The following is a 27,956-nucleotide window of genomic DNA, read 5'->3' as shown; positions in this document are numbered from 1 at the left end:
CAGCCAAACGCTTGTGAATTGATATTTCTTTTAATATTTGTTTCTATGGAAAATTGGTTGAAAATCGAGTTGATAGTGCAGGTATAAGAGCTGGAGGGTTGTTGCAGTTTGATCCAACACAACAGAATCTGCATGTGTATGGGAAGCCAAGATTTCCCTGAGGTAACTGAAGACAAAACATATTACCGGACTGATCTTTGTCTGTACACTCCTGCTTGGATGCACACCTGTAAGAAGAAGGTTATTTGGAAAATCAGAGGAAGCGATGTTTATATGAATTATTAGAATATATAGGAAATAATAATGTAAATGGGGTTACTAGAATAAAGATTAATGGCTTATAATAATCTAATAAATATATAAACAGAATAACTGATAAAGAAGAGATAATAATGGATGCAACAGTGCAAAAAATAACTGAGGATATGAAAGAACGGGGTTATAAAATACCAATTGCATAAAAAAGAATAAAAAAGAACAAAGAAATCCAAAAGTTGCTGAAAATAACTAAGAGAAAAATATGTTTCATTAGAATTTTACATAATAAGCTGTTCAATGTTTCAACAATAGATTAAGTATAAATAAATTTAGATTGATAATGATAATATTCATTGAAAAATTACTTCCATAAGGGTCAAAGCAAAAAAAAACCAACAATACAGTTAAATGCAATACCATACACTATAATATATTTTAAGAAACAAGTTCAATTAACAAAGTTATGAAAAAACACAATTATGAACTTGTCTGACATGGGTATGCCCAGCTTAGTTCTAAAGACTGCTTATTGTAGACACCAATTTGTCGAACAAGTTCAGGTGTGGGATTAAGAATGTGTTTTAGTTTATTGAATACATCAAGATGTTGAAATGATGGTACAGAGTCTTTTAGATAAGCAAAACATTTTTAACGCAATGCTATGTTAATGTCATAATACAAAAAGAAATTAAATTCGTAATCTAGGACTCTACATTTTTTACATAATCGTTGTGCTCGTGGGATGTTTCTTTATCTACCCAATGCAATGCATAGCGAATGATTTTGACAGTAATTGCCTATTTATGAAATAATAGTATTTCATTTTTACACTTTTTTATTGTTTAAAAGGTACATTAGTATTAGAGTGATTTTCTGGGTTTTATTTCCATATCTTTCAGATTCTTATCTGCAAATGAGTTTCAGGAATAAATTCCTACAGAATGTAAATTTGAATAAGTTTGTAGTGATTCTTCAACCAGAGGATTAGTATCATTAGCGTTTATTCTAAAGAATACATACTTAATACCTTCTTTAATTTGTCGAAAATTGAAATCCTTAAATTAGAGTCAATATTACTTTATCGTTTTTCAAATCTCATTAATCCACCTTGAAGATGCAGAACAATTTTAACAAAAACTTGGTGAATCGCAAGAACCACAGGAAGAGTGAGACCATGTGTGTGTATGGGGAGGGTAAAGAATGCAGTATAAGCAAAAATGGGACACTTAAAATTAAATCTTAAGTACAATGTATAATATTTTGTTACGAAAACATGCACAATTTTATTTTATTTTATTTTTTCAAAGTTTGGAAATTGTTTATTTTAGTCGAATTTTTGTTTCTTTGTTATATTTTTTGTTGAACATTATTTATGAAACGTCAATTCATACTTTCTCTCAATAAGTCTCTCCAATTTTCCCGAATTATTATCATTGTAATCTATTATAGATGTCATGCAGAAATGCTGGTTTGTTCCACACGTGACACTTGCACCAGTATCACAACTGGTTCCATTGCATTGGCTGCACATATCTGTAAACGGACGTTTATATTATTTAATATAAAAACAAGAACAAAATCTCCCTAAAAGCGTAAAAGAAATAATGATTTTTATCAATGTCCTATTATATTTTGTATACTTTTGAATTTTACATATATAAAATGTAAAGGATCTCATCATCTGATTTTCTGAATTTAAAAGATGGGTAGATAAGTATATTAGGGTTTTAATCAGATTGGCAAAATTATCAATACTATCTCTCTCGTGTTTATATTTTTGATGACATGTCTAATAATATGTATTATATTTGTATATCATCTTCTTGCCAAAACACATTATTTAACTGTCTTTACTACTTCCACTACATAGCCTCCCTAACCTGTATTGTACAACTTTTCGGAACTGTCGATTTCTAATTGTCATGAACTATGTATGTGATTTGGCCTTCTTATTGTGCCGGCGTCACACATTGTCGTATAGACCGGCGTGCACCAAACGTACAGAGAAAATTGACAAAGTCGGTATACGTTAGTTGCACGTCAGAGAAACGCTTAACAATCGTTAAACGCGCATTGCATAAGTTTGAAGTACGTCGAAATACAAACTTAAGGTATACGCTTGGTGAACGCTACAACTCGAGGAAATTTTTATGCAGCTTAAAAATTTTCATCAAGCTCAAGCGTGTGTCTAGCGTATACCTGTACGCTACACGCACCATATACATACGCTACAAGCGCGTTTAACGCGCTACAGATAAGTTTGAAACACGTTTAGGGCACGTTGTATACGCTTCGATCTCGTTCGACTTTAACTAAAACGTATGCGGGTGTGTTTGTAAAAAACATCCCATAATAGAACGTCCAAGATACGACCGGGACGCGTCTCAAATACGTTCAGGAAACTTATTTCCTTCGTAGCGTGCATTCCATCTACTTTAGACAAACGCCAGGCATATGCAACCATACGTTTCTTGAACGCCCGATAAACGCTTAGGTACGCTTCTCGTACGCCCAATACACGCTTAAAGCTCGTTGTGCTCACGTTACAGATATGATTGACAGGTTAAATGCATCCAAAATTACTAGCGTATCGACAGCGTACATGATTTCTGAACACACCCGGCGTACGTCACAGCTATACACTGATGTGTGGCGCCGGTATTACTGTTTTGATTCCAGCACTGATGATAATTTTGTAGACAAAACGTGCGTTTGGCGTACACAATTATATGTATGCTGTCTTGATGAGTTTTTATAAAGTAAAATGAAGCAGACTAGGGATAGGCGTTACTCGAAAAACGAAAGCTATATGTTAAGCTAACCTGCACAGGCGGTCCAGATCACTGGCCACAGTGCAGGTGGGATTATCCTGATCACGAAGCAGGGATTCGAATCCATCTGATGGAAAATAACAATTTGCTCACGAAAATGTACATAACTATATATTGTTGGACTACAGTTTAGACAATTTTCATAAATAAATTGATAAAGTTATATATATATATATATATATATATATTAATCTTAATAGAAAGAGAAGATCAAGACTGCAAAATCCATTCTTCACGAATTGAATAGTATGTTTTCTCTATATCCATGCTATCATTTTGATTATTTTTTTTAAAATACATACGTGGCGGCATTGTTGTAGTAGGTTGTGGAGTAGGCGTTGACATCATTTTTGAATCGCATTTACAATGTGGCACTGCTGACGCAAATTTTGCTAAATAAAATAAAAGATAAAACCAACAAATTGTACGTATAAAATGATCAAGTCTATTAAAAACACGTGAACCAATCATCGGTCTGAACTTTTTCCTGTAGTTTCAATGACCATGCAAATTAGTAAAATGGACATCACAAAATAGTTCAAACAAACGGTATAGTTCAAACGAAGGCTAAAGAAGATTGAGGATTGCTGCGGTATAAAGGAAATCTGTTTAATTCTGCAGTTTCTGACGATATATTTTTAAAAGATAGATGATATTGTGAAACTCACAAAAAACAGAAGTGTTAATTATGTAAGTTCCGGCGTCTCACCATTATAAATTTCAATTTAAGCGCTATGTTCATTTCAACAACAGAATGATCGAATGTACCTTATGATATTTAATTGATTTAAAAAGGTAAGTAGAATCACGTAATTGACATCTCTTTGATGTGTATAACACCTTATTTCTTTTCTAATGGTCAATATACAAATATAGAATGAGTTTGATTCACAAATACAATTCTTTGTCAAACAGGAGATATTTACTCATGAATAGATTTGCGATTTATGATTTTTAGGAGTATAAACATTTATTACTTATGTCATAATATATCTGATGATGAAAACTATTCTCAAGCAACTCAACTGTTTATACTGACTTAAAAGTACTAGGTATATCTACGTAACTTACCAAACATTTCGTTAATCAGGTATCGTCTGCAATGACCGTGGGTGTCTGCAAGATGTCGCCAAACTAAAAAAAAAAAAAAAGGTACGAACTTAACAACTCTAAGGACGTTTTCTGCAAAATGCTGAACTATATAATCTAACAAGTCTTATAAATGGTGAAATTGAAACTTAAAACCAAATACTTCAATGATACATAAGTCATCTTTACTATATAAAAGAAAGTATATACGACATAAAAAAAAATGGAAATCGGAATTATCCAATCCTTCAAATCTTGCGAAGAAATCTATATAAAGGCAAAATACATCGGACGATCCCCAAAAGACTTTAAAATCAGTGTCGACTTTACAACATTCCTTGATATAGTAGCATCAACCATTGCGATGCACATTATTATGTTATAAGAGGTAACAGTTAAATACACTTCACATGATAAGATGCTGATTAGCAGCCTCTAGATTTAAAAAAAACAAACTTACTGTACCAATGAGAACGGCATACATTTGACAGGAAGTCAGTTTGCATCACTGTAGAAAAAAAATAAACATTTGTAGTGGCGTTGAAATATTTAAAATATATTAATAGTGTTGCCCAATGAAAAGACTTATTTCAATAGTATAGGTGAGTTTCAGAACATTTCGATTCATAGTTTGACAATTTATTGTTGCATGTTATGGTACTATTACTTCCGCACTTAGATACACAAACTCGACACAAACAAAACTCATCATGCAAATAAAAAAAGGCACATACAGACTGAGAATTTATTTCACAAATAAGCAGAACACATTCCAAACCAAAACGGAATCCGAACCAAAAAAGTTATGAATTATAGCTAACTGATACAAATTTCATTCGCTTGTGACGTCGACGTCTCTAAATGATATGTGAAACCTGCAAAATTTTAGTTAAACTATTGTCCAACAGCACTTTATCTGAATGTATAATATTGCACTTTATATTTATATGCTCCACCTTGGTGAGGTGTGGTACAAACGTTAGTTTACGGTTATCAGTGAAAAAAAAATTGTTTAATTTAACGACCTGGATACCAACTTACAACACAGGACAATTGTGATTTTTCTGTATGAAATTCGAATAAAGGCCGATGACGCGTTCTAGTTTGTCTTGTTTGTTCAGTTTAGTGTGACTGATTGCAGTATCAAAATGTAATTTTGAAAAATTTGCAAAGAAAATTACCGTTTAGAATTTTCCTCGGAGTTCGGTATGTCTATTATTTCAATTTGTGCTAAAGGGCAAACATATAAATACTTGTATAAATGATGTGTTATTGCACCTTAAAAGGAGTTTAAGAACATTTGTAAATAATGGTTGCCGTTATTCTGATCTATGTATGAACAACTTTCAACTGCCAACTAGTTTGTCAAGACTGTTGAACATATGCAAAGTCTTTATTAAAACGTAAGACGTAAGAGTAAATGACTGACGTCTAGTACTATCTAAGTACCTGTTAAATCTTTTGACTTACCTTTCCATCCTTGTGAATCATGTTCACATGACGGCAAGAAAGGTGTGTCTGAAATAACAAAAGTTTGGGTAAGGAAAACAGAATATATAATATGATCCTTGAGAATCATGTTCACATGACGGCAAGAAAGTGTGTCTGTAGTAACAGAAGTTTGTGTAAGTTAAACATAAGATATATGAATGATGCTGATATTTACCTAAGTAAAAGTATTTTTATGATAACACCATATCATTGATCTTATAAGTGTTGGAGATATTTAATATGTCAAGTATGTGACATGACAAAAATACATTTTTATTAATTATAAGCCAATGTTATCATCATGTCTATAATATTCAGATGATTCTATCTTCTGATTTTTTAAATCGTACAGTTATCTAATTTAATTTTACGGTTGTTATCAAAGTTGTATGATTAAGGCGGATCATCGGTATAAATTTCCCTTGTTTTGTGAATAAAAAAAATCTGAAAAATAGAATTGTGGGAACAAAATAAGCGAACATGTTTTCCTGCTATATTTTGTCGGGAAAATGCAAATCAGTACCAATTTTCCGTGTCTTACACGTTAATTGCCCATCCGTCTCCAAATTTGCAGATTTAAGTAAAGAGCTACAACTATTGTGTAATGCTATTTTTTTTGTTTTTGTTACTTTTGTTTATGTCACAAGTATCATTTTAATTATATGACAATAAAAGAATTTGATATTAAACACAATCGGATATAAACAGTAATTGTTTCTGTCTTATGTGTACATCAAAGAGTTTGCCTTACCTCTTTTGTTTAGGGATCGACCAACAAAACTAACTCCATGTCCAGTTTTAGGAGGTTCTTTATAGTAATGACAATCACAACTGAAATCGTCGTTTAACTGATCTGAAAAATATGTACATTATTTGTTATGGTCCTCATATTATAAGTCTTCAAATATTTTGCATTGTTTTATATAAAATAAAATAAAACCATAGAAATGTATTCATATACATTAAAGATAATGGGATAGGTCCATTTTTTTTAACTTGCTCTGTACATACACATTTACAATGACGAAAATGAAACAACTTTACAACTGAGGTATTGATTCCGATTTTCCCCGCTATGAATAATCAGTTTATATGTAGGGACTAGCAACGTTACAGCAGCATCTTCAAATGCATTCCTTTCATTTATGATACAATATTCGTGAGCTTGTGTTTCCTAATTTCCTTAGTGTTGCAAAAAATAAGTGTTTGTCAAAGGATACAAGATAGGATCAAGAAAAGCCGCAACTATAAAACAACAAGACAAGACAGAAACGATTACCAACAAAACATGATGCAAACACATAACAAAAAATCAAAAGAGAGGCAAAAGATACAAAAGGAAATTTTAAACTCACAAGTCGACAATACACTGACAATGTCATAACCAAAACAAAAATAAACAACAATACACACAACACAAGGCATAGAAAACTAAAGACTGAGCAACACGAAAACCCCACCAAAAACGGGCGATGATCGAAACTGATCCAGAAAGTGCAAATAATAACAGTGTTAGCACTTTCAGTAATTACCTAAATAAAAGTAATAGTATGTAAAAATAATATGGAAAGGATGAACAGAATGTTTTTTTGTGTCAGTCTAGTAAGTACTGTTAAGATCTAAATGACCGTTTCATGAACAAGTCTCGATGTTAACGTATTCTTAATTGAAAATATCTATGACCGACCTACCTAACATAAAGTTTATAATCCAATCCTGGCAGACGGCTGGTTGTGTTGCTAGATATTTCCATACTAAAATGTAATCAAGATTTTGGTAAAAAAAAAAAAAGAGCATTAAGAATTTCACAGGTTGACTACAGAACAAAACATTGTCTGTTAATATGCAGGTCACAAAACAAACAAAGATAAAAAAAAAAATCAAAGCACTTTATAGAAAAATCTTCACATGATGCAATAAAGCTTGCGTTCTTTTAAAGGTTGAATAATTTGAGATATGTTAAATGATTTTCTCTAAGTATAAATGGGAACTTTTTGGTTTTAAAAAAATCAATGCCATGTAAATTATGAACTAAAATTATGTCTTGACACATTTTTGCCGTTTTATTAGAAAGACAGTTGACTTTGGGATGAACATGAGCTATTGAAAATGACAACACACCCGTAATGCTAAAAAAACGTAAAAATCATCAACGATACCAGACAACAATGTGTTTCGATACTCATATTTTGTCTACATAAGACACCTAGGTGAAGCTCGAATAAAACAATTTAAGAGTCTTAAGGATGTAATTAGGTGATCTGAGGTAAAATGAAATAAATCAAGAAGTCAAAATTGATACTCTAAGCTGGAAGAGTATTAGTTCAGGATCATAATAAGCCAAAAATATTAATAGGTCATGGAGCTTATCGAGATATTTAATTTATAAAATATGGCGGAAAAAGGCTGTCTCTGACGTTTACCTTATATTTGTATTGGTATTATTTGGGTCTCAAATCAAAAGAAAGAAAATCAAGAATCTGCTTACATTTTGTCAAATGACTTTTTATGAGCTATAATGTCATATGTTAAAAGATAAAATGGTGTGATGTGTCAAAATATTTTACCTTGTATCGTATGGAAAAACACCAAGGATTTTGAAAATTCAACACTTACTCCAAAACCTCATCTAAGTACATCCTTAATCAAACAAAAAGTTGGAGAGCATTGTGTGCCAACCATTTTGGAAATATGGTGCAAATAAAATGGTTTAGGCATAACGTGTTCTTAATCGGTTGGGTTATATGAAACACTCAAGTTTTTCTACCGTCAGAAAAAAGTGACAAATGTTTTGAATTAACGATTTTTAAAGTTTAACAACTTGGTATTTTATTTGGCTTGATAAGTATATTCCCAAGACTCGTTGACAGGGTCATACTTAAATCGATTTATGAGATTTGAACATTGGTGAACTACTCTGACCTTAATTTGCCAGAATCTTTATTTTTAATCCTAGGTAGACTGCTTTTAACATCATTGTAAAGCAGATTTCTTGAAGCGTTAGATTGTTCTTCCACTAACGGGGATCGTGATTTTGATTTAGATCGTCAGAAGAGAAATTAGCTAAGATAATGACAGATCGTCACTGTATCTTATCAACTTTCGTCTTTTACATCTTTAAGGAGCTATGAACATTGTTTAACATCATATATGAAAAAGTGTATATATTGTGTAATGAGATTAACTTCTGATTGTTACCTATCTTAGTGGTCAAATCTGTGTAAATACATGTTCAAACCATACACTTTTACTATAGGGATTTTTTTGTCACTAGAAGCATATGGCTTTGACACAATATTACCTGAAAAATGTGTCATACAGTTGTTTGGGATCAATCCATTTACATGTAATCCTGTGAAGAGAAAACTAGAGGCTCTAAAGAGCCTGTGTCGCTCACCTTGGTCTATGTGCATATTAAACAAAGGACACAAATGGATTCATGACAAAATTGTATTTTGGTGATGGTGATGTGTTTGAAGTTTTTGAACGATTTTGCTTCTTACAATTATATCTATCATGAACTTTGCCCATTAGTAACAGAGAACTATATTTGGTAAAAATTTACATAAATTTACCAAATTAATGAAAATTGTTAAAAATTGACTATAAAGGGCAATAACTCCTTAAGGGGTCAATTGACCATTTAGGTCATGTTGACTTATTTGTAGATCTTACTTTGCTGAACATTATTGCTGTTTACAGTTTATCGCTATCTATAATAGTATTCAAGATAACCAAAAACGGCAAAATTTCTTTAAAAATTACCAATTGGAGGGCAGCAACCCAACAACCAGTTGTCCAATTCATCTGAAAAATTCAGGGCAGATAGATATTGACTTGATTAACAATTTAACTTCTTGTCAGATTTGCTCTAGATGCTTTGGTTTCATAGTTATAAGCAAAAAACTGCATTTTACCCCTATGTTCTATTTTTAGCCGTGGCGGCCATCTTGGTTGAATGGCCAGGTCATCGGACACATTTTTCAAACTAGATACACCAAAGATGATTGTGGCCTAGTAGTTTCAGTGGAGATTTTGTAAAAGATTACTTAGATTTATGAAAAATGGTTAAAGATTGACTATAAAGGGCAATAACTCCTAAAGGGGTCAACTGACCATTTTGGTCATGTTGACTTATTTGTAGATCTTACTTTGCTGAACATTATTGCTGTTTACAATTTATCTCTATCTATAATAATATTCAAGATAATAACCAAAAACAGCAAAATTTCCTCAAAATTACCAATTCAGGGGCAGCAACCCAACAACCGATTGACCGATTCATCTGAAAATTTCAGGGCAGATAGTTCTTGACCTGATAAACATTTTTATCCCATGTCAGATTTTCTCAAAATGCTTTGGTTTTTGAGTTATAAGCCAAAAACTGCATTTTACCCCTATGTTCTATTTTTAGCGGTGGCGGCCATCTTGGTTGGTTGACCGGGTCACGCCACACATTTTTTAAACTAGATACCCCAAAGATGATTGTGGCCAAGTTTGGATTAATTTGGCCAAGTAGTTTCAGAGGAGAAGATTTTTGTAAAAGATTACTTTAATTAACGAAAAATGGTTAAAAATTGACTATAAAGGGCAATAACTCCTAAACGGGTCAACTGACCATTTTGGTCATGTTGACTTATTTGTAGATCTTACTTTGCTGAACATTATTGCTGTTTACAGTTTATCTCTAACTATAATAATATTCAAGATAATAACCAAAAACAGCAAAATTTCTTCAAAATTACCAATTCAGGGGCAGCAACCCAACAACCGATTGACCGATTCATCTGACAATTTCAGGGCAGATAGATCTTGACCTGATAAACATTTTTAACCCATGTCAGATTTGCTCTAAATGCTTTGGTTTTTGAGTTATAAGCCAAAAACTGCATTTTACCCCTATGTTCTATTTTTAGCGGTGGCGGCCATCTTGGTTGGTTGACCAGGTCACGCCACACATTTATTAAACTAGATACCCCAAAGATGATTGTGGCCAAGTTTGGATTAATTTGGCCCAGTAGTTTCAGAGGAGAAGATTTTTGTAAAAGATTACTTTAATTTACGAAAAATGGTTAAAAATTGACTATAAAGGGCAATAACTCCTGAACAGGTCAACTGACCATTTTGGTCATGTTGACTTATTTGTAGATCTTACTTTGCTGAACATTATTGCTGTTTACAGTTTATCTCTATCTATAATAATATTCAAGATAATAACCAAAAACAGCAAAATTTCCTCAAAATTACCAATTCAGGGGCAGCAACCCAACAACCGATTGACCGATTCATCTGAAAATTTCAGGGCAGATAGATCTTGACCTGATAAACATTTTTATCCCATGTCAGATTTCCACAAAATGCTTTGGTTTTTGAGTTATAAGCCAAAAACTGCATTTTACCCCTTTGTTCTATTTTTAGCCGTGGCGGCCATCTTGGTTGGTTGACCAGGTCACGCCACACATTTTTTAAACTAGATACCCCAAAGATGATTGTGGCCAAGTTTGGATTAATTTGGCCAAGTAGTTTCAGAGGAGAAGATTTTTGTAAAAGATTACTTTAATTAACGAAAAATGGTTAAAAATTGACTATAAAGGGCAATAACTCCTAAACGGGTCAACTGACCATTTTGGTCATGTTGACTTATTTGTAGATCTTACTTTGCTGAACATTATTGCTGTTTACAGTTTATCTCTAACTATAATAATATTCAAGATAATAACCAAAAACAGCAAAATTTCTTCAAAATTACCAATTCAGGGGCAGCAACCCAACAACCGATTGACCGATTCATCTGAAAATTTCAGGGCAGATAGATCTTGACCTGATAAACATTTTTACCCCATGTCAGATTTGCTCTAAATGCTTTGGTTTTTGAGTTATAAGCCAAAAACTGCATTTTACCCCTATGTTCTATTTTTAGCCGTGGCGGCCATCTTGGTTGGTTGACCGGGTCACGCCACACATTTTTTAAACTAGATACCCCAATGATGATTGTGGCCAAGTTTGGTTTGATTTGGCCCAGTAGTTTCAGAGGAGAAGATTTTTGTAAAAGTTAACGACGACGGACGACGACGACGGACCACGACGGACGACGACGGACGACGGATGCCAAGTGATGAGAAAAGCTCACTTGGCCCTTCGGGCCAGGTGAGCTAAAAATAAAATAAAAAAGAGGCTCTAAAGAGCCTGTGTCGCTCACCTTGGTATATGTGAATATTAAACAAAGGAAGCAGATGGATTCATGACAAAATTGTGTTTTGGTGATGGTGATGTGTTTGTACATCTTACTTTACTGAACATTCTTGCTGCTTACAATTATCTCTATCTTGGCCCAGTAGTTTCAGTGGAAAATGTTAGTAAAAATTTACAATGAAATTGTTAAAATTGACTATAAAGGACAATAACTCCTTAGGGGGTCAACTGACCATTTTGGTCATGGTGACTTATTTTTAGGTCTTACTTTGCTGTACATTATTGCAGTTTACAGTTTATCTCTATCTATAATAATATTCAAGATAATAACAAAAAACGTCAAAATTTCCTTAAAATTACCAATTATGGGGCAGCAACCCAACAACCGGTTGTCGGATCCATCTGAAAATTTCAGGGCAGATAGATCTTGACATGATTAACAATTTCACTCCATCAGATTTGCTCTAAATGCTTTGATTTTTGAGTAATAAGCCAAAAACTGCATTTTACCCCTATGTTCTATATTTATCCGTGGCGGCCATCTTGGTTGGATGGCCGGGTCACCGGACACATTTTTTAAACTACATACCCCAAAGATGATTATGGCCAAGTTTGGATTAATTTAGCCCAGTAGTTTCAGAGGAGAAGATTTTTGTAAAAGATTACTAAGATTTACGAAAAATGGTTAAAAATTGACTATAAAGGGCAATAACTCCTTAACGGGTCAACTGACCATTTTGGTCATGTTGACTTATTTGTAAATCTTACTTTGCTGAACATTATTGCTGTTTACAGTTTATCTCTATCTATAATAATATTCAAGATAATAACCAAAAACAGCAAAATTTCCATAAAATTACCAATTCAGGGGCAGCAACCCATCAACGGGTTGTCCGATTCATCTGAAAATTTCAGGGCAGATAGATCTTGACCTGATAAACAATTTTACCCCTGTCAGATTTGCTCTAAATGCTTTGGTTTTTGAGTTATAAGCCAAAAACTGCATTTTACCCCTATGTTCTATTTTTAGCCATGGCGGCCATCTTGGTTGGTTGGCGGGGTCACCGGACACATTTTTTAAACTAGATACCCCAATGATGATTGTGGCCAAGTTTGATTAAATTTGGCCTAGTAGTTTCAGAGGAGAAGATTTTTGTAAAAGTTAACGACGACGGACGCAGGACGACGACGGACGCAGGACGACGACGGACGACGGACGACGGACGCAAAGTGATGGGAAAAGCTCACTTGGCCCTTCGGGCCAGGTGAGCTAAAAAAGAAGATAATAGTGTATAATTACAGTACCCTTTGGCAGCCATCTAAAAAGTCTATATCTAAAAGTTAACTTTCGTCCGCAATTCAAATAAAGGCAACAGTAGTACACCGCTGTTCAAAACTCATAAATCCAGGGACAAAAAACAAAATCGGAGTAACAAACTAAAACTTAGGGAAACGCATTAAATATAAGAGGAGAACAACGACACAACATTAAATGTAACACACACAGAAACGGACTAAGCATTAGACAAAATCCTATGAGAATAACAAATATAACATCAAAACCAAATACATGAATTTAAAGTGAAATTGCCTTCTAATTTTTAACATCTATATATATAACTTTTACGTTATTGGATACAGTAAAACATCCAATGTATTACCAAAATCTAAATGACGTTATTTCAGATCAAATGTAGGTAATAATTTAAAATTAATAATGATAACAAAAATTAGGTAAATTAGAATTAGCAATTTAAAGATACAGTAACAGTTAGGTATGAGTTTGTAACCCGGATTCGTTTTCTCCAAATCGATTTGTGACTTTTGAATACAGGTATACCACAGTTGCCTTCATTAACGTAACTATTAATGCTGGGAGTGTTTTTTCTGCTGTTTGTATTTTCCCAGAAGTGTGAGTCTGTTATAATACGGGACGGGAACCTCAAGTTTGCTTTGTTAGGCATCTTTAGGTACAATGTAAAATGTGTTTACAAAAGAAATATTGTTGACAGGATATTTTTCACCTAAAAGTGATTTGTCAGATTATCAACGGAATCAAAATGAACATTGAAATCTAAAATGTAAATGCCAGTTGTAATTCCGGTGATGATTCTAATACGAACTCCAATTTTTTTGTATCGTTTTTTAATTATTGGTTTGGTTTTATTTTTGTATTCCAATTTCAATGAAAACCGTCTCGAGTTATTTTTTTCTGTTATCTTTACATTTAATATTTTAACTATATTTTAATTTTTTTGATTTTTTCATAGTAATGGTCAGTTGCTTTTAAAATGAGTTTTGACTAATTGTATAATACTATTCACGAGACCTATTTTGATATCCGATAAAAGTGTTTTTTTACGGGTATAGTTGATCAATTAGGAAGTGAAATTACTCTCGACATAATACATGTTGACAAATAGACAGACAATGACATAATAAGAAAATAAGAATTTGTGCGAAAGTAACATCTTTATCGTTAGCGTACAATGTTAAGTGTTGTATGACGTACATTTATGCATGTACTTACTGCTAAAACCACCATATTTAGTACAATCGGCTGGAACTGCAAAAGATGAAAATACTTAACTGGTTATAATGAATAATGTCATATATCTCTATAATAAACATTCATGTAAATTGTTGGATACTGTCACACTATATGTACGTTAAACAAATTGTTGCTGTAGAAATGACCTTGTCTTCTTTTGAATAAATATTCCAATTTGATCTTTAAGGGATTTGTGAGACGGATTTTGTCTTTGTGCAAGTCTAAAAGGGCATTTGATTAATAAGAATTGTGGAAGCCCCTTTTAAAGAATACAATTGCTCAGAAATTCATGTTGCGAAAATAAATGCATTAACTTAATTTTTGCTCAAAATGTTGGTTATGGTTTCGTGTTTTAAATACAAGTTACGTATGACAGGTGGTATACTTTTGGCTACTAGTATCATATTTTTGTCATGAATGTCTTTTCGATTTTTATGCCCCACCTACGATAGTAGAGGGGCATTATGTTTTCTGGTCTGTGCCTCCGTTAGTTCGTTCGTCCGTCCGTCTGTGCGTCCGTCCGTCCGTTCGTCCCACTTCAGGTTAAAGTTTTTGGTCAAGGTAGTTTTTGATGAAGCTGAAGTCCAATCAACTTGAAACTTAGTACACATGTTCCTTATGATATGATCTTTCTTATTTTAAAACAAAATTAGACCTTTGACACCATTTTCATGGTCCACTGAACATAGAAATTAAAAGTGTGAGTTTCAGGTTAAAGTTTTTGGTCATGGTAGTTTTTGATGAAGCTGAGGTCCAATCAACTTGAAACTTAGTACACATGTTCCTTATGATATGATCTTTCTTATTTTAAAACAAAATTTGACTTTTGACACCATTTTCATGGTCCACTGAACATAGAAATTAAAAGTATGAGTTTCAGGTTAAAGTTTTTGGTCAAGGTAGTTTTTGATGAAGCTGAAGTCCAATCAACTTGAAACTTAGTACACATGTTTCTTATGATATGATCTTTCTTATTTTAAAACTAAATTAGACTTTTGACCCCATTTTCATGGTCCACTGAACATAGAAATTAAAAGTGTGAGTTTCAGGTTAAAGTTTTAGGTCAAGGTAGTTTTTGATGAAGTTAAACTCCAATCAACTTGAAACTTAGTACACATGTTCCTTATTAGTTGATCTTTTTACTTTTAAGGCCAAATTAGATTTTTTACCCAATTTCACGGTCCATTGAACATGGAAAATGATAATGTGAGTGGGGCATCCGTGCACTTTGGACACATTCTTGTTTTATATATTTTGTTACAAAACAATTTAATAGAAGAGGGAAAATAGACCAAAATACATCAAATTAGTGTATGTTGGTTTCTACATTTGAGTATTACCTGTTTTTAGTCCAAAAGACGGATAGCAAAAACATCTGTCGTTCTCGTATTGTTCTAAAGAACCATTAAATCTATCTGGAAAACAAACCCGAAATCGTGAATAAATTCTTCATCTTCTTGTTTTTAAATCAAAATTAACGTTTCAAATAAAAGCATAAATTATGTAAAATTAAGAACACGCAAAATAAAATTCTCATTTCAAGTCCAGTGTAGAATATAATTGTAATTTAATTTTAAGTTTTATATATGTTTGTATTAAAGTTTGTAGTTAACAATTATAAAATGAAACTTATCTTTGAGAAACCCTATTCTTAAAGATATTGGTATACCAGGTTGCCTTGTTTGTGAAAGCTGTAGCAAAAAAGGTTATTATAACTGCCTTATACAAGTAAATCAATTATCATAGTCCTTATAAAACGTAGTAAGAAACTAAGATGGATTGGTGAATTTCCTTTTTTCTGTTTGTGTCCGAGTTTTTCATCTTTGCTTCCTATGTATTTATACATCTTAGATGTTTCTCTACTTACATGTCTGATCGTGATAATAAAGGGCTTCTCATGGCATCCCGTTTGTCGTACAGTACACATTGACTTATCTTTACATCTTTTTAAAAATATCAAATATAAATCCAACCCATTTATGTTATTTTGTTCTTGACAAATACCGATGGTAAAGATACATTTTACAACTGTGTTATAAAAGTTCATTAGTGTTTTACCTACCATACATCTTCCTCACGATCGTCGCTTGACATGACACAGGTTGTCCTTCCACATCAATGTCTGAAGGACAATTTTTCAAGCTTTCCCACACTACAATTATAAATTGAAAATTGATACAGATAGGATTTTTACCATTCCTTAAAACTATGATAAACTTGGATGAAACGTTTTCATCGTAGGCGGAAGTTGATAAAAATGAATCATCAAGTGTTACTAGTAACTAAATTCATATCATAAAGACAGCCTTTAAATTTTGCCTTAAACCGAATCATAAAATTGTTTGATTCACACTAACCTATTTCGTGAACAGCGCATGTATCGTTTTCATATAACACTTTCAGTTCTGAAAATATAGTTATAACATAGTTGTAAAACATAAACTTTCATTGATACTGTGTGGTTAATGTGCTGACTTTTCCGACTTATTGAAATAACGCACTACATATTTATGCTGAGCTAATTTTGACCTGAACACATTCCACAGTCAATATTAAATCTTTCATGTGTCTTTTTGCTGCTGTTCATTGAAGATAATGACCTGGTATTTAGTATAAGTGATTGATTGTGTTTTGAAATATAGATAGTCTGTTCGTTTCTTTTCGGCCTTGTTTATATTAGCTGCTGATAGGAAAGATTGAACCCTGTGATCCTGTCTCGATTAACATATACTAATATTAGCTTTAATCCAGCAGACATCATTTTGACTCGATTAGACAGGTCAATAATAATGTTATTCGGGTTTTCAAGCTCTACAACTGGTTCATTGTAACTATTTCTTCAAACATGAGTGTACCATCTCCGTTGGTTGATAACGTTTGATTTACTCATTGTTTAAGGATTTACCCTTTATTAGCTCGATATATTTTGTTTTACTTTTGTCACACTAGTAGCATGTATTTTTACTATAAATTAATATAATGCATATGTGGAAATATTTTTACGCAAATTATCTAGACATTAGATATACTCTGTTTCCTCAGTCAGTTACACAAAAATGTTTAAAAGGGTAACATTTGTTACTAAAAAATATAGAATCATACCTTGGCAGCCTTTGTAGTGAAAACATTCTGAAAATTATAGAGAGAACAATGAATATGAGATAAATATTTGACCCGATCATACATTTTGACATAACGAAGGAACCTGTCTTTAAGGATTTTCCACAAAATTATAAAAGCACACTTTGATCAGCATTTTTTAAGTAATCGAAATAAAGATGGTAGAGAGGACATCAGAACGTTTTGATTATTTCATTATATATCTTATATGTTCAATTGTATCTGATATTATCACTTTTCATTATTTGTACAAAAATTATTTTTTTTGAAAATGTCGAAAAACATTAATTCAAGAAAATCTATTCACCAACATTGTTGAATTAGAGTGTTGTTTTTAATGAAAATGTATTCATATTGTTTCTGTTAATCTTTTTTTTAAGATATGTATTAATAAATATGTTTTTGACGTGCAGCATTCATTAGGTGCTTTTTTCATTCAATAGTTACAATAAGCAAATCCATTACCTGGTGCTACTCCTTCTAACACTTTCTTTGTTGTTTTCACTGCACCTGAAATTGTTTACTGTTTATATATAATTTCAAACAAAGATGATATGTTCTATATATATTTAACCATTATTTCAACAACAACTGACTAATGGATTAATCGGATGGTGGCTGCTTAACTTTCCGAAAGTCTAACATGCATCTTCAAGATATGCTCATACAATATAAATATATACGTCTTCGTTCTAGTTCGACGCCATCAGTCGTAATTTTGTATATTCCAATTGCTCTAAAAAAATTACAATACATTCATGGCAGCCGCTTCATTTCTCGCCGCGATATAGCCTTGTTGTGCTTATGCGGCGTAAAGCAACCAACAATTAATCATTTCTCGAGGTTATATTTTTCCATTTTCATCATTTTAGATGATTTCTCATATAGACACAGCATATACAAAAATAGAATAAAGAAAAAGTATGTCAAGGTAAAGCAACTGCAGGATATCTGCAAAATAAATATTGCAAATGTCATTAACTCTAACAAAGAAGGCACAAGGCACAATTTCGTCAAGTCAATCCCCTGGTTTATATAACGATATTACACATATAAAAAACATTGTCACAGAAGTTGTACTATATAGTGCAGTTTAGCCAACTAGATTGTACAATATAGGATTGTTAATGTTAAAAAAAATCTCCCCCTCCCCACCCCAAAAAACACTAGAGGATAAAAGTTTATTAACAATACTATCAAAGAATACCATGAAAATACTGTAAACGTTGCACAAGCAAATCCTTTGCACCTTATATGGTTGCAATTTTAAACACAAATTCAAAGCTGCTCGAACAAATTTCTATCATAATTAGTTATCTGATAAGTTTGTAAGAGTCTGCATTTTAGTGATATATAACTAAATAAAAACGTGTTTATTGATTTAGTTTGAAAACATGCCAACAAGTGCATGACTTAAGTTGGTTTTGGTTAAATCAAATAACTATATATCACCACTATGGACTAATGTGGTAGACGTTGGTTTTTTTTAAGTGATTAGAAAAAACTAGATAAAACACATTAATGCATACTTGTTCTAGATTTGTTTAATGCATGCTTTTTCTATTTTTCTATATTTATAAATATGAATTACATAAAATAGTTTTTATTGTAAGTCAGTTCCCTACCTTTTAGTTGTCCATTGTCGGACCACATATAGGGTTTACAACTGCAGTATTGTGATACCGTACTGCCTTGGTCATATCTGTCTGTAATTGACAATAATATACGTGATTTAAATATACTTCATAATAAAATGACAGATTTTATTAGTAAATATGAGGGTTAAATTTTACTCTTACATATAATTCAGCAGGTAACGATTGTTAATGCTCCTCTCTCAAACAAACCAATAAAAAAACTTTCTGGCAAAACGAAAATCAAACTTTTAAAATACACTATCATAAACTTTCAATTCTTAGAAATAACTTAAGATGAACAAACATACACAGAATTAATTTATTCTGAGCTTTTTTTCAAAATTGATTACGTTAAATTTGAGATTGCCGAAAATGTTGATCAGAGAGAATGCAAAAAAAAGGTACAACATATTCTTATTCGTCAACTTACTAGTTGGAACGAGTTCCTATTAACCCCAAAATTTATCTACAGCTGCATATTAGCCGATTTATGTCATAATGAGCTTGTTTAAGACATTTTGAAATGTGTTTCATAGATTAAATACACATACTGGTTTTACACTAGTCACCTTTTGGGCCCGTTATAGCTGGTTGTTATGTGTGAGCCAAAGCTCCGTGTTCAGGACTGTATTTTGACCTATAGTGGTTTACTATTACAAATTGTGACTTGGATGAGAGAGTTGTCTCAATAACACTTATACCATATCCAAAATAAAAATATTATACTACAGCACATCGTCAATACAAAACAACTCAAAAAGTAAATGTTCGGTTGTGTAACTATAAAAGATATACATACTTTTGTGATAGATCTCTTTCTTACAATTTATAAACACGATATGTTTTTAATAAAGATTTAGTTTGACAGTGTACCTGACATTACGTTGATTATGTTCTCTCGACAACGCCAGTTGGTATTGGTTAACTCCTGCAGATGATGCCAACCTGTGGAAATATATACGGTTGTTCTTTTAATACCAAATACACATATGTCTGTTATATTAGTTTTTGTAAACTGTTTTGTTATAAGTAATGCCGTTAGTTTTCTTAATTGAATTATTTCATATTTTTCATGTCGTGCCTTTTATTGCTGACATTACGGTATGGGTTTTCCGCATTGTTGAATGCCGAACGGTTGCCTTTAATTGCTAACATTCTCCTTATTTGAATTTTGGTGGATAGTTGTCTTTTTAGCAATCTTTTCTTCTTCTTCGGAAGTCCACCCTATTTACAGGGTCACCGCATTAAAAATAAACTAGTTTTAGATATTTTTAAAAATGAGTATTTTTTTATAAAATATTAAAAAAAATAGCTTTAAATATGCATACCACTTCTCCTTATCATTATATAGAAGAATATGTTAGAAATGAAAAAGTTGACATAGGAAACATGATTCATATGCTGATGATGAATAGTTAGTTCTAACCAGAGGATAACATTGTTCAAGATAGAGATATTTAGAATTTTGTATAAAAACACTATAATACCACCATCTGCAGCTCATGGTACAGAAGGACAAAAGCTAAAATATCATGCAAGATTCTTTTAAAAAAAATATATTTGAATCTGATTAAGTACAGTATAAAGGATTCCGAAAGCTAAAATAACTTTATGCTCATCATAATACAAATACCTACTTATATGATGTGGTTCACAAGCATCTAAACCTTTTATGATGTATAAATCTGCAATTGTGAAGAAGATATATGAATATTCGTTTCAACGCTGGACAATATATGACGTCTTGCACAAAATATACCAAACGGATAACAACACTCTTAAGTCTGTAACAAACTGTAGATTCCCTGACAAGAACGAGAAACGACAAAAAGACAGGTTATAAAACCTAACATAGAAAAAGCTAAAGATTAAGCAACCGTACTACTGATAGATAAGTGTCCTGTACCAAGTCAGGAAAATGGCCATTGTTATATCATAGTTCGTTTCTGTGTGTGTAACATTTTTACGTTGTGTTTCCGTTGTGTCGTTTGTTTTCTGCTATATTTGAGTGTGAATTCACATAATTATAAGACGTGTCACGGTACTTTTCTATCCCAAATTCATGTATTTGGTTTTGATGTTATATTGGTTATTCTCATCGGATTTTGTCTAATGCTTTGTCCGTTGCTATGTGTGTTACATTTGAATGTTGTGTCGTTGTTCTCCTCTTATATTTAATGCGTTTTCCTCAGTTTTAGTTTGTTTCACCGATTTTGTTTTTTGTCCATAGATTTACGATTTTTGAACAGCGGTATACTACTGTTGCCTTTATTTATATTTTGTGTAAAATAGCTCCAGTTTTAGAAAGTTGACCATAAACTGATATGTTAACACGGTACAATAAAATATCATTTGTTAGATGTTTATATGAAATATTTTACCTCTATGACCAGCGATATTAAGATAGAATGTTATGTTGTTGGTACAAAAGGTTCATTTCGATGGGTTTTAATCCTAATTATGTTCAATCTTTTCAACATTGAAACAATAATTGTTTTCATAACATCTGTTTTCAATTACATATCCATGATCAATACTTTAACCTCAGGATACAGGTTTACAGATTTTTCATTGTTACTGCTATATATATATATACATTACTGAATTAAATTAGTTCTTGAATCTAGATGATCGTTTTAAAGTTTTTCATTTGTATACAGAATGTACATGGAATTTCCATCATCAAATATTAGAAAAAGGCAGAACTCTAAAAAGGCTCAGAGGTAAAATATGACCCAAAACAATGAATATAATCGTATGTAGTTTTCTCATTGCTCAAATTATTTTCAATATTAACATTTTTAAACGAAATGAAGAAAAAAAAACGTATCGATATGTAAGCTAAAAAGACATCACGTTTGAAGGATTCCAATCTAAGACATTCAGGATCTGCAGTTGTATCTGGTCCTGAAAAGAAGATAGAACATTAACTTTCAATTTAGAATTGCGAATTGTTGACTTTGATCACTATCACGAATTTAAACAAATTATATTGCAAAATATTCATTTTCTTAGGTTTTTTTTTTAATGTATACATCGCAAAATCTAAAATGCATTATATACAATGATTTCAAAAATATTTTTTACTGCATGAACAAGTGTTCTGAAGCAGAATTTATCCAATGGCTAGAAAAAAAGGGAGAAAAGCAATTATCACAGTCTTTTAATTTCACCTTTCGGTATATTGATGATGTACTGTCTCTAAATAATAATAGATTCAGTGATCACTTACATTTAAAATATCCAAGTGAACTTGAAATTAAAGATACTACTGACACAGATAAATCTGCTTCATATTTAGACCCTTTTCTCGAAATGACTTCTGATGGTAGGTTGAATACCAAACTTTATGATAAACGCGATGATTCTAATTTTCCTATAGTCAACTTTCCATTTCTGTGTAGCAACAACTCAGCGGCACCAGAATATGGAGTATATGTGTCTCAATTGATACGTTACTCGACAAAAGAGATGATTTCAGCTTTCCAATTGTGAACTTTCCATTTCTAAGTAGCAACATTCCAGCAGCACCTGCATACGGGGTATATATCTCCCAATTGATACGATATTCCAATGCTTGCATTTCCTATCATGATTTTCTTGATAGAGGGTTGCTGCTCACAAGGAAGCTATTAAACCAAGAGTTCTAAATGGTGAAGTTGAAATCATCCCTTCGTAAATTTTACGGACGCCATCACGATTTGGTTGACCATTATGAAATAACCGTTTCACAAATGATATCGGATATGTTCCTTACGTCGTAACTACAATCCCCCTTCCTTTCATGAAAGTGACCTCCCGAATTAGACTATTTACCGGATTTGTTATCACATAAGCAACACGACGGGTGCAACATGTGGAGCAGGATCTGCTTATCCTTCCGAAGCACCTGAGATCACCTCTAGTTTTTGAAGGGGTTCGTGTTTATTCTTTAGTTTTTTTATGTTGTGACATGTGTACTATTGTTTGTCTGTTTGTCTTTTTCATTTTTAGCCATGGCGTTGTCAGTTTATTTTAGATTTATGAGTTTGACTGTCCCTTTGGTATAATTCGTCCCTCTTTTACTCTAGAGCTAGCTACGTTAATTTTGTTAAACAAGGAATACTAATTTCTCAAAAGTTTCTAAGACAGGGCTATGGATCAATTAAATTAAGGTCATCACTCAAGAAATTTTACGGTCGCCATCATGAGCTGATTGGCCAATATGGCAAAAGTGTGTCAGAAATCATATCCGATATTATTCCTCAGTCATAATTTCCTTCCATCATTACCGAACTGAACAAAGAAATAACACGACGGGTACCATATACGGTGCAGGAAATGCTTACCCTTCCGGAGAACCTAATTTCACTCCCGGTTTTTAGTTGAGTTCGTGTTGTTTCTTATTATTATTTATAACTGTTGATGTAAATGTCCTTTGGTTTTGTGAGTCTTTGTTTACTCCTTGGTTTTGATTGTTATTGTCTATAGTCCTGGTATCTATGATGAGTTTATTTACAAATCAGGAACACATAAAGTCAAAATAGTGCATGCTTTTCATAAACAGTAGAAATAATCCGATTACGTCCATGATTCGCGACACGATTTCGACTGACGATCTAATATATACATAATCAAAATGTCTAATATAGCAAGTAAATTCCAGCTGAGAAACCGAAAATGCAATCTTTCGATTAGTCTGTTTAGATTTGATCGGAATATTTCGAATAAGTATCGGTCTGCTGTATATACGTTTTTCAATCAGAAGTTATCAAAAATATTTAGCAAGATGTAATAAAGTTACAATGTCTTAAAATCATAGTCTGTATTCATGCATAAAAATTATCTGTTTCAAAAGAATAAATTTATTTTACAAATAAGCATGTGAATTTCATGTTAGTCAGTATATTGCCGTTAATGCGATATAAGTTTATCAACGATACCAGGCTTATCATTTTGTACGCGAGACACTTCTCGTTTACAAAAGATTGATCAATGACGCTTGAATAAAACAAAATGTTTATAAAGCCAGTTAAAGTACCAAGTTGAAGAATATTGAGGAAGAAAATTCATACCGGTTTTGCCAAATACAGCTACGGTAATACATTCCTGACGTAGAATTTATATTATATTAACATACCAACGCTCTTACTCGCTTGATGGCTGTGCCAGTTTCTCGCCTAGAATCTACTAATCCATTAGTATTCTAATTATTTCCAGTTATATCCGTTTATTATCTATAAAACTTGAGGCGACACTGGTACTTATGTTTCATATGTATCTTTAAATTGAAATCGGAAATGAAAAGTTCGCCCCTTTTCATATGTTATTCCTATTTTTATTTCTTTTTTAATAAATATGACTTACTTGATGCAATTTGTTGCCAGGAATCCGTTGTTGTAGCTGAAAAGTAACAAACTAAAAGAGTCAGAAAGTTCACTACATATTACTTCCGCAACACATTCACATTATCTTGATCAAAATAGGAAGCTTAAAATCATGTATGTCTTTTATGTTATCTTTCGTTCTATTTATTTTCGATGTCCATCAACACGCCCTTATACAAACTAAAACAACATTGACTGGACAATTCCCAGTATGTCATTGGTTAAGGTTTTGGAAAGAATCGGATTACAAAAAAATCAAATATACCAGGCTTAAAAGATTTTGCCCGAACTCACAAAGATATTAGTTTGGAGTTTCAAATATTGGAAATGGTTTGCAGTCGCGAGAAAAAAAAAACCAGTTTTGACATAATTTTTACCGGACATGATATAATAATCAAGTTATGAAAGCGCACTAGTTCTGTTCAAATTCAAGCTTAGTGGTTTTGAAAGGCGACATATTTTACTATAAATCATTAAAGCAAATGTAGGTATACGTTACCACTATGAGTCAAGCCAGCGATGGACAAAATGGCAAACATCTGGTAAAATTCCATCCCTTAAAAGTAAACACAAAACTCCATCTTCCAAATCAATACCATTTCAGTAAAATAACAAAAAACACAAAGAGGAAGTGTCAATTCTCTGAATTTTTAAAAGATATGTTTTCAGCAAATCTTGTATCTATACCGCATACTCACCATTATCATGTGACATCCCATAAAACATGTCTAAGACTTTGATGAGAATTGCTTTGTTTGTTTTCATTTTCTATATTTTATCTAATAATGAACAAGGAAGACATTCCAAAGAAGACACTTTGATGTTGAAATTTCAATATGTGCAGGTATTGCACATTCACACTTTTATGAAAATATCTTCACAAAGCCCAAAAATATCGGCATTCACCTCAAAAGCTAACTTAACCCTTTAACAAACTTATTCAGAAGGCACATAGTTACAGTACTGTTGTCAGGTCACTTACAATGGCATATGTTGGTATTAATATTGGTTCACTTATAGTTTTCTTTGCATCGGAAATAAACACCTCTATTCTTAAACCTGTTGTTGGTATGATATGGGTTATGTTCTACTCATATATTTTTATGATAGTATGATACTAAATCCCTAACGAGAGGGATTGAGCTTGATTTTCATATGATGAAGACGTAATCTTTCAATCAGTTTATTTGATGTCTGGTGCTGGCATGTCAGTAACTGCTCGTAATCCTATGTTAATTTATGTATCATTGCCATTTTGCTTAGTTTCTTTTGTTACCTACTCTGACATCGGACTCGGACTTTTTTCAAACTGATTTTTACTGTGCGTGTTGCTGTGTGTTTTTCTTCTTTGGTATAGGGGGAGGTTGGATCACACAAAACATGGTTAACCACGCCGCATTTTTGCGCCTGTCCCAAATCAGGAGTCTATAGCCTTTGTTATTCTTGTATGTTTTTCTTTTAGTTCATTTATATGTTTTGGAGTTAAGTTTGACGTCAATTTTCACTAAACTAGTTCACATTTTAATTTAGGGGTCAGTAAAGGCCCACCTCCGAGTGCGAGATTTTCTCGCTGAGTTGAAGACCAATTGGTGGACTTCGGCTGTTATATGCTCTTTTGTCGGGTTGTTGTCTCTTTGATATATTCCCCATTTCCCTTTTCAGTTTAATTTATCATCTTTGAAATGTTGACTATGTGGACCTAAACATGCATTGGGGTATTTTCTTCAAAATAAATTGACTAGACGTGTATCCAAGCTGTCTTACTAAACAACATGAAAGAAGAAGAGTTAGATAAGTCTCTTTGAAAGTGGAGGGCAATATTCTGAATTTAAGTGTCGTGAATTTTTTTGTTATATATAAACATTTTCATTTCATGACTTCAAGATTAAAAGTCTTCAAATGAAATCATTTAAATAGAAATTTCTTATGTCATCAATAGACGTAAAAAAGATAATTGGTCAATACCCTAAACATTTAAATGAAACTTTTTAAACAACTCTTTCAAGTTATAGCACATGCTCATCAATTTCATGTGAAATCTTATAAAACTTGTGTTAGACTTTGATAATGATTTGCTTTGTCTGTTTTCGCTTTGATGTATTATCTAGTTATGAGTAGGAAGACATCCCAAATTACACCCTTTGATATTGAAATTTCAATAGCCTATTAGGTGTTTCCTAATTTGAAATTTTTACTATATCAAAACAAATTCAATCGGAACTTGGCGTTTTCTTTTCTAAAGAGTGACTTAACTGGACGTATTTTACAGTAAACAAAATTAAAATCTAAAGCGTAAGAAATGTTGCTTTAAAAGGCAACAGTAATATTATGAATGTAGCTGTCGTTTTTTGCTATTTTGATATAAACGTCTTCATTTCAAGACTTATTTATTATGTGTCAAAACTTTTTTGTTTATCTTTAATAGTTTCATGTTGGAATGTAGTTGTATATGTAGGTATAAATGTAAATTTCACAATTCATATGTCAATGTGTAGGCTAGGTCATATTAAAAATCATTCAAATGAAATATTTTAATGCCATCATTAGACGCGAAAAACATAATTTGTTGGAGGATACGTATACAGTGCAGGAAATGCTTACCCTTCCGAAGCACCTGATTTTGCTCCCTGTTTTATAGTGGAGATAGTGTTGTTTCTTATTTATTATTTATAACTGTTGATGTAAATGACCTTTGGTTTTGTGAGCCTTTGTTTACTCCTAGGTTTTGGTTGTTATTGTCTTGGATAGTGGACACTCCCAGATATGACGCCTTCGATGTATATTTATGGTAAACTATCAAGGACACTAATAATCAAAAGTAAGGGGTGTCCAAAAAGTGCATAACAAGAATATACAAATCAAAACTTTGTTGATAATAGTTTATATCAAAAGATAAAATGTCATCTTAGCTGAGATTTGTCAACATGTGTGTAAAAGTCATGGGTTAATGCGGAATCCTTTTATAGCAACAACTTTAAAGCAATGAATCAGTTTTATAAGTATCAATAACTTACTTGACATGGTTTCACGTATTCCTGATGTCTTTATCTGTTGACGCCTGTATACACTCGTGCAGAGATAAGAAACATAGACAATACATTATAATACTAGTATTGATATACAAATAAGGAGCTGTGGTATGATTGGTAATGCGATAGATATCCACTTGTTTTTAAATAAGTGGTTATAATATATTAGTAAGGCTATCAGTAACGAGAAAACCCAAGATCATGTAGTAGGCATTAAAAGGATCAAACATGAAAATGTGAAACAATTCAATTGAGAAAACTAATGACCAAATAAATAACTTCACATTTTAAGAAAAACAAATATGATGGACATGAACCAACGACAACCGTTGAACTACTTGTTATTGATTTGGCACATGCACAAAAATAATGTGACGGCGTTTGTGGCCCTC

The 27,956-nt window shown here is 32.3% G+C and overlaps 1 protein-coding gene across 1 annotated transcript; it reads right to left on the bottom strand.

Moving 5' to 3' along the window:
- Window positions 1-11: 11 nt before the first annotated feature.
- Window positions 12-27,648, bottom strand: LOC139503694 (uncharacterized). The gene is made up of 22 exons (XM_071293539.1): window positions 27,550-27,648; window positions 25,035-25,091; window positions 24,516-24,551; window positions 22,026-22,076; window positions 20,807-20,854; window positions 20,043-20,114; window positions 19,158-19,238; window positions 17,998-18,042; window positions 17,515-17,541; window positions 16,770-16,817; window positions 16,475-16,564; window positions 15,753-15,827; window positions 14,392-14,427; window positions 8,971-9,021; window positions 7,361-7,423; window positions 6,421-6,522; window positions 5,649-5,696; window positions 4,639-4,686; window positions 4,161-4,223; window positions 3,392-3,481; window positions 1,650-1,791; window positions 12-227 (listed from the first exon to the last, which is right to left on the bottom strand). The coding sequence occupies exons 1-22, from the start codon at window positions 27,554-27,556 to the stop codon at window positions 44-46; spliced, it is 1,464 nt and encodes a 487-aa protein (XP_071149640.1). The 5' UTR covers window positions 27,557-27,648; the 3' UTR covers window positions 12-43.
- Window positions 27,649-27,956: the final 308 nt, after the last annotated feature.

Source organism: Mytilus edulis, chromosome 14 (genome assembly GCF_963676685.1).
Source record: "Mytilus edulis chromosome 14, xbMytEdul2.2, whole genome shotgun sequence".
NCBI lineage: Eukaryota > Metazoa > Mollusca > Bivalvia > Mytilida > Mytilidae > Mytilus > Mytilus edulis.
The sequence above is the reverse complement of the archived record's forward strand: the minus strand, read 5'-3'. Positions and strand labels throughout refer to the sequence as shown.

Bases quoted from the DNA above. Each gene is read 5' to 3' on its own strand.
- LOC139503694 (XM_071293539.1), bottom strand. The intron at 24,552-25,034 runs GTAACGTATACC...GTTACTTTTCAG, and splicing joins CGCTGGCTTGACTCATAGTG to CTACAACAACGGATTCCTGG. The intron at 15,828-16,474 runs GTAGGTAAAACA...TTTGTTTTCCAG, and splicing joins GATCGTGAGGAAGATGTATG to ATAGATTTAATGGTTCTTTA.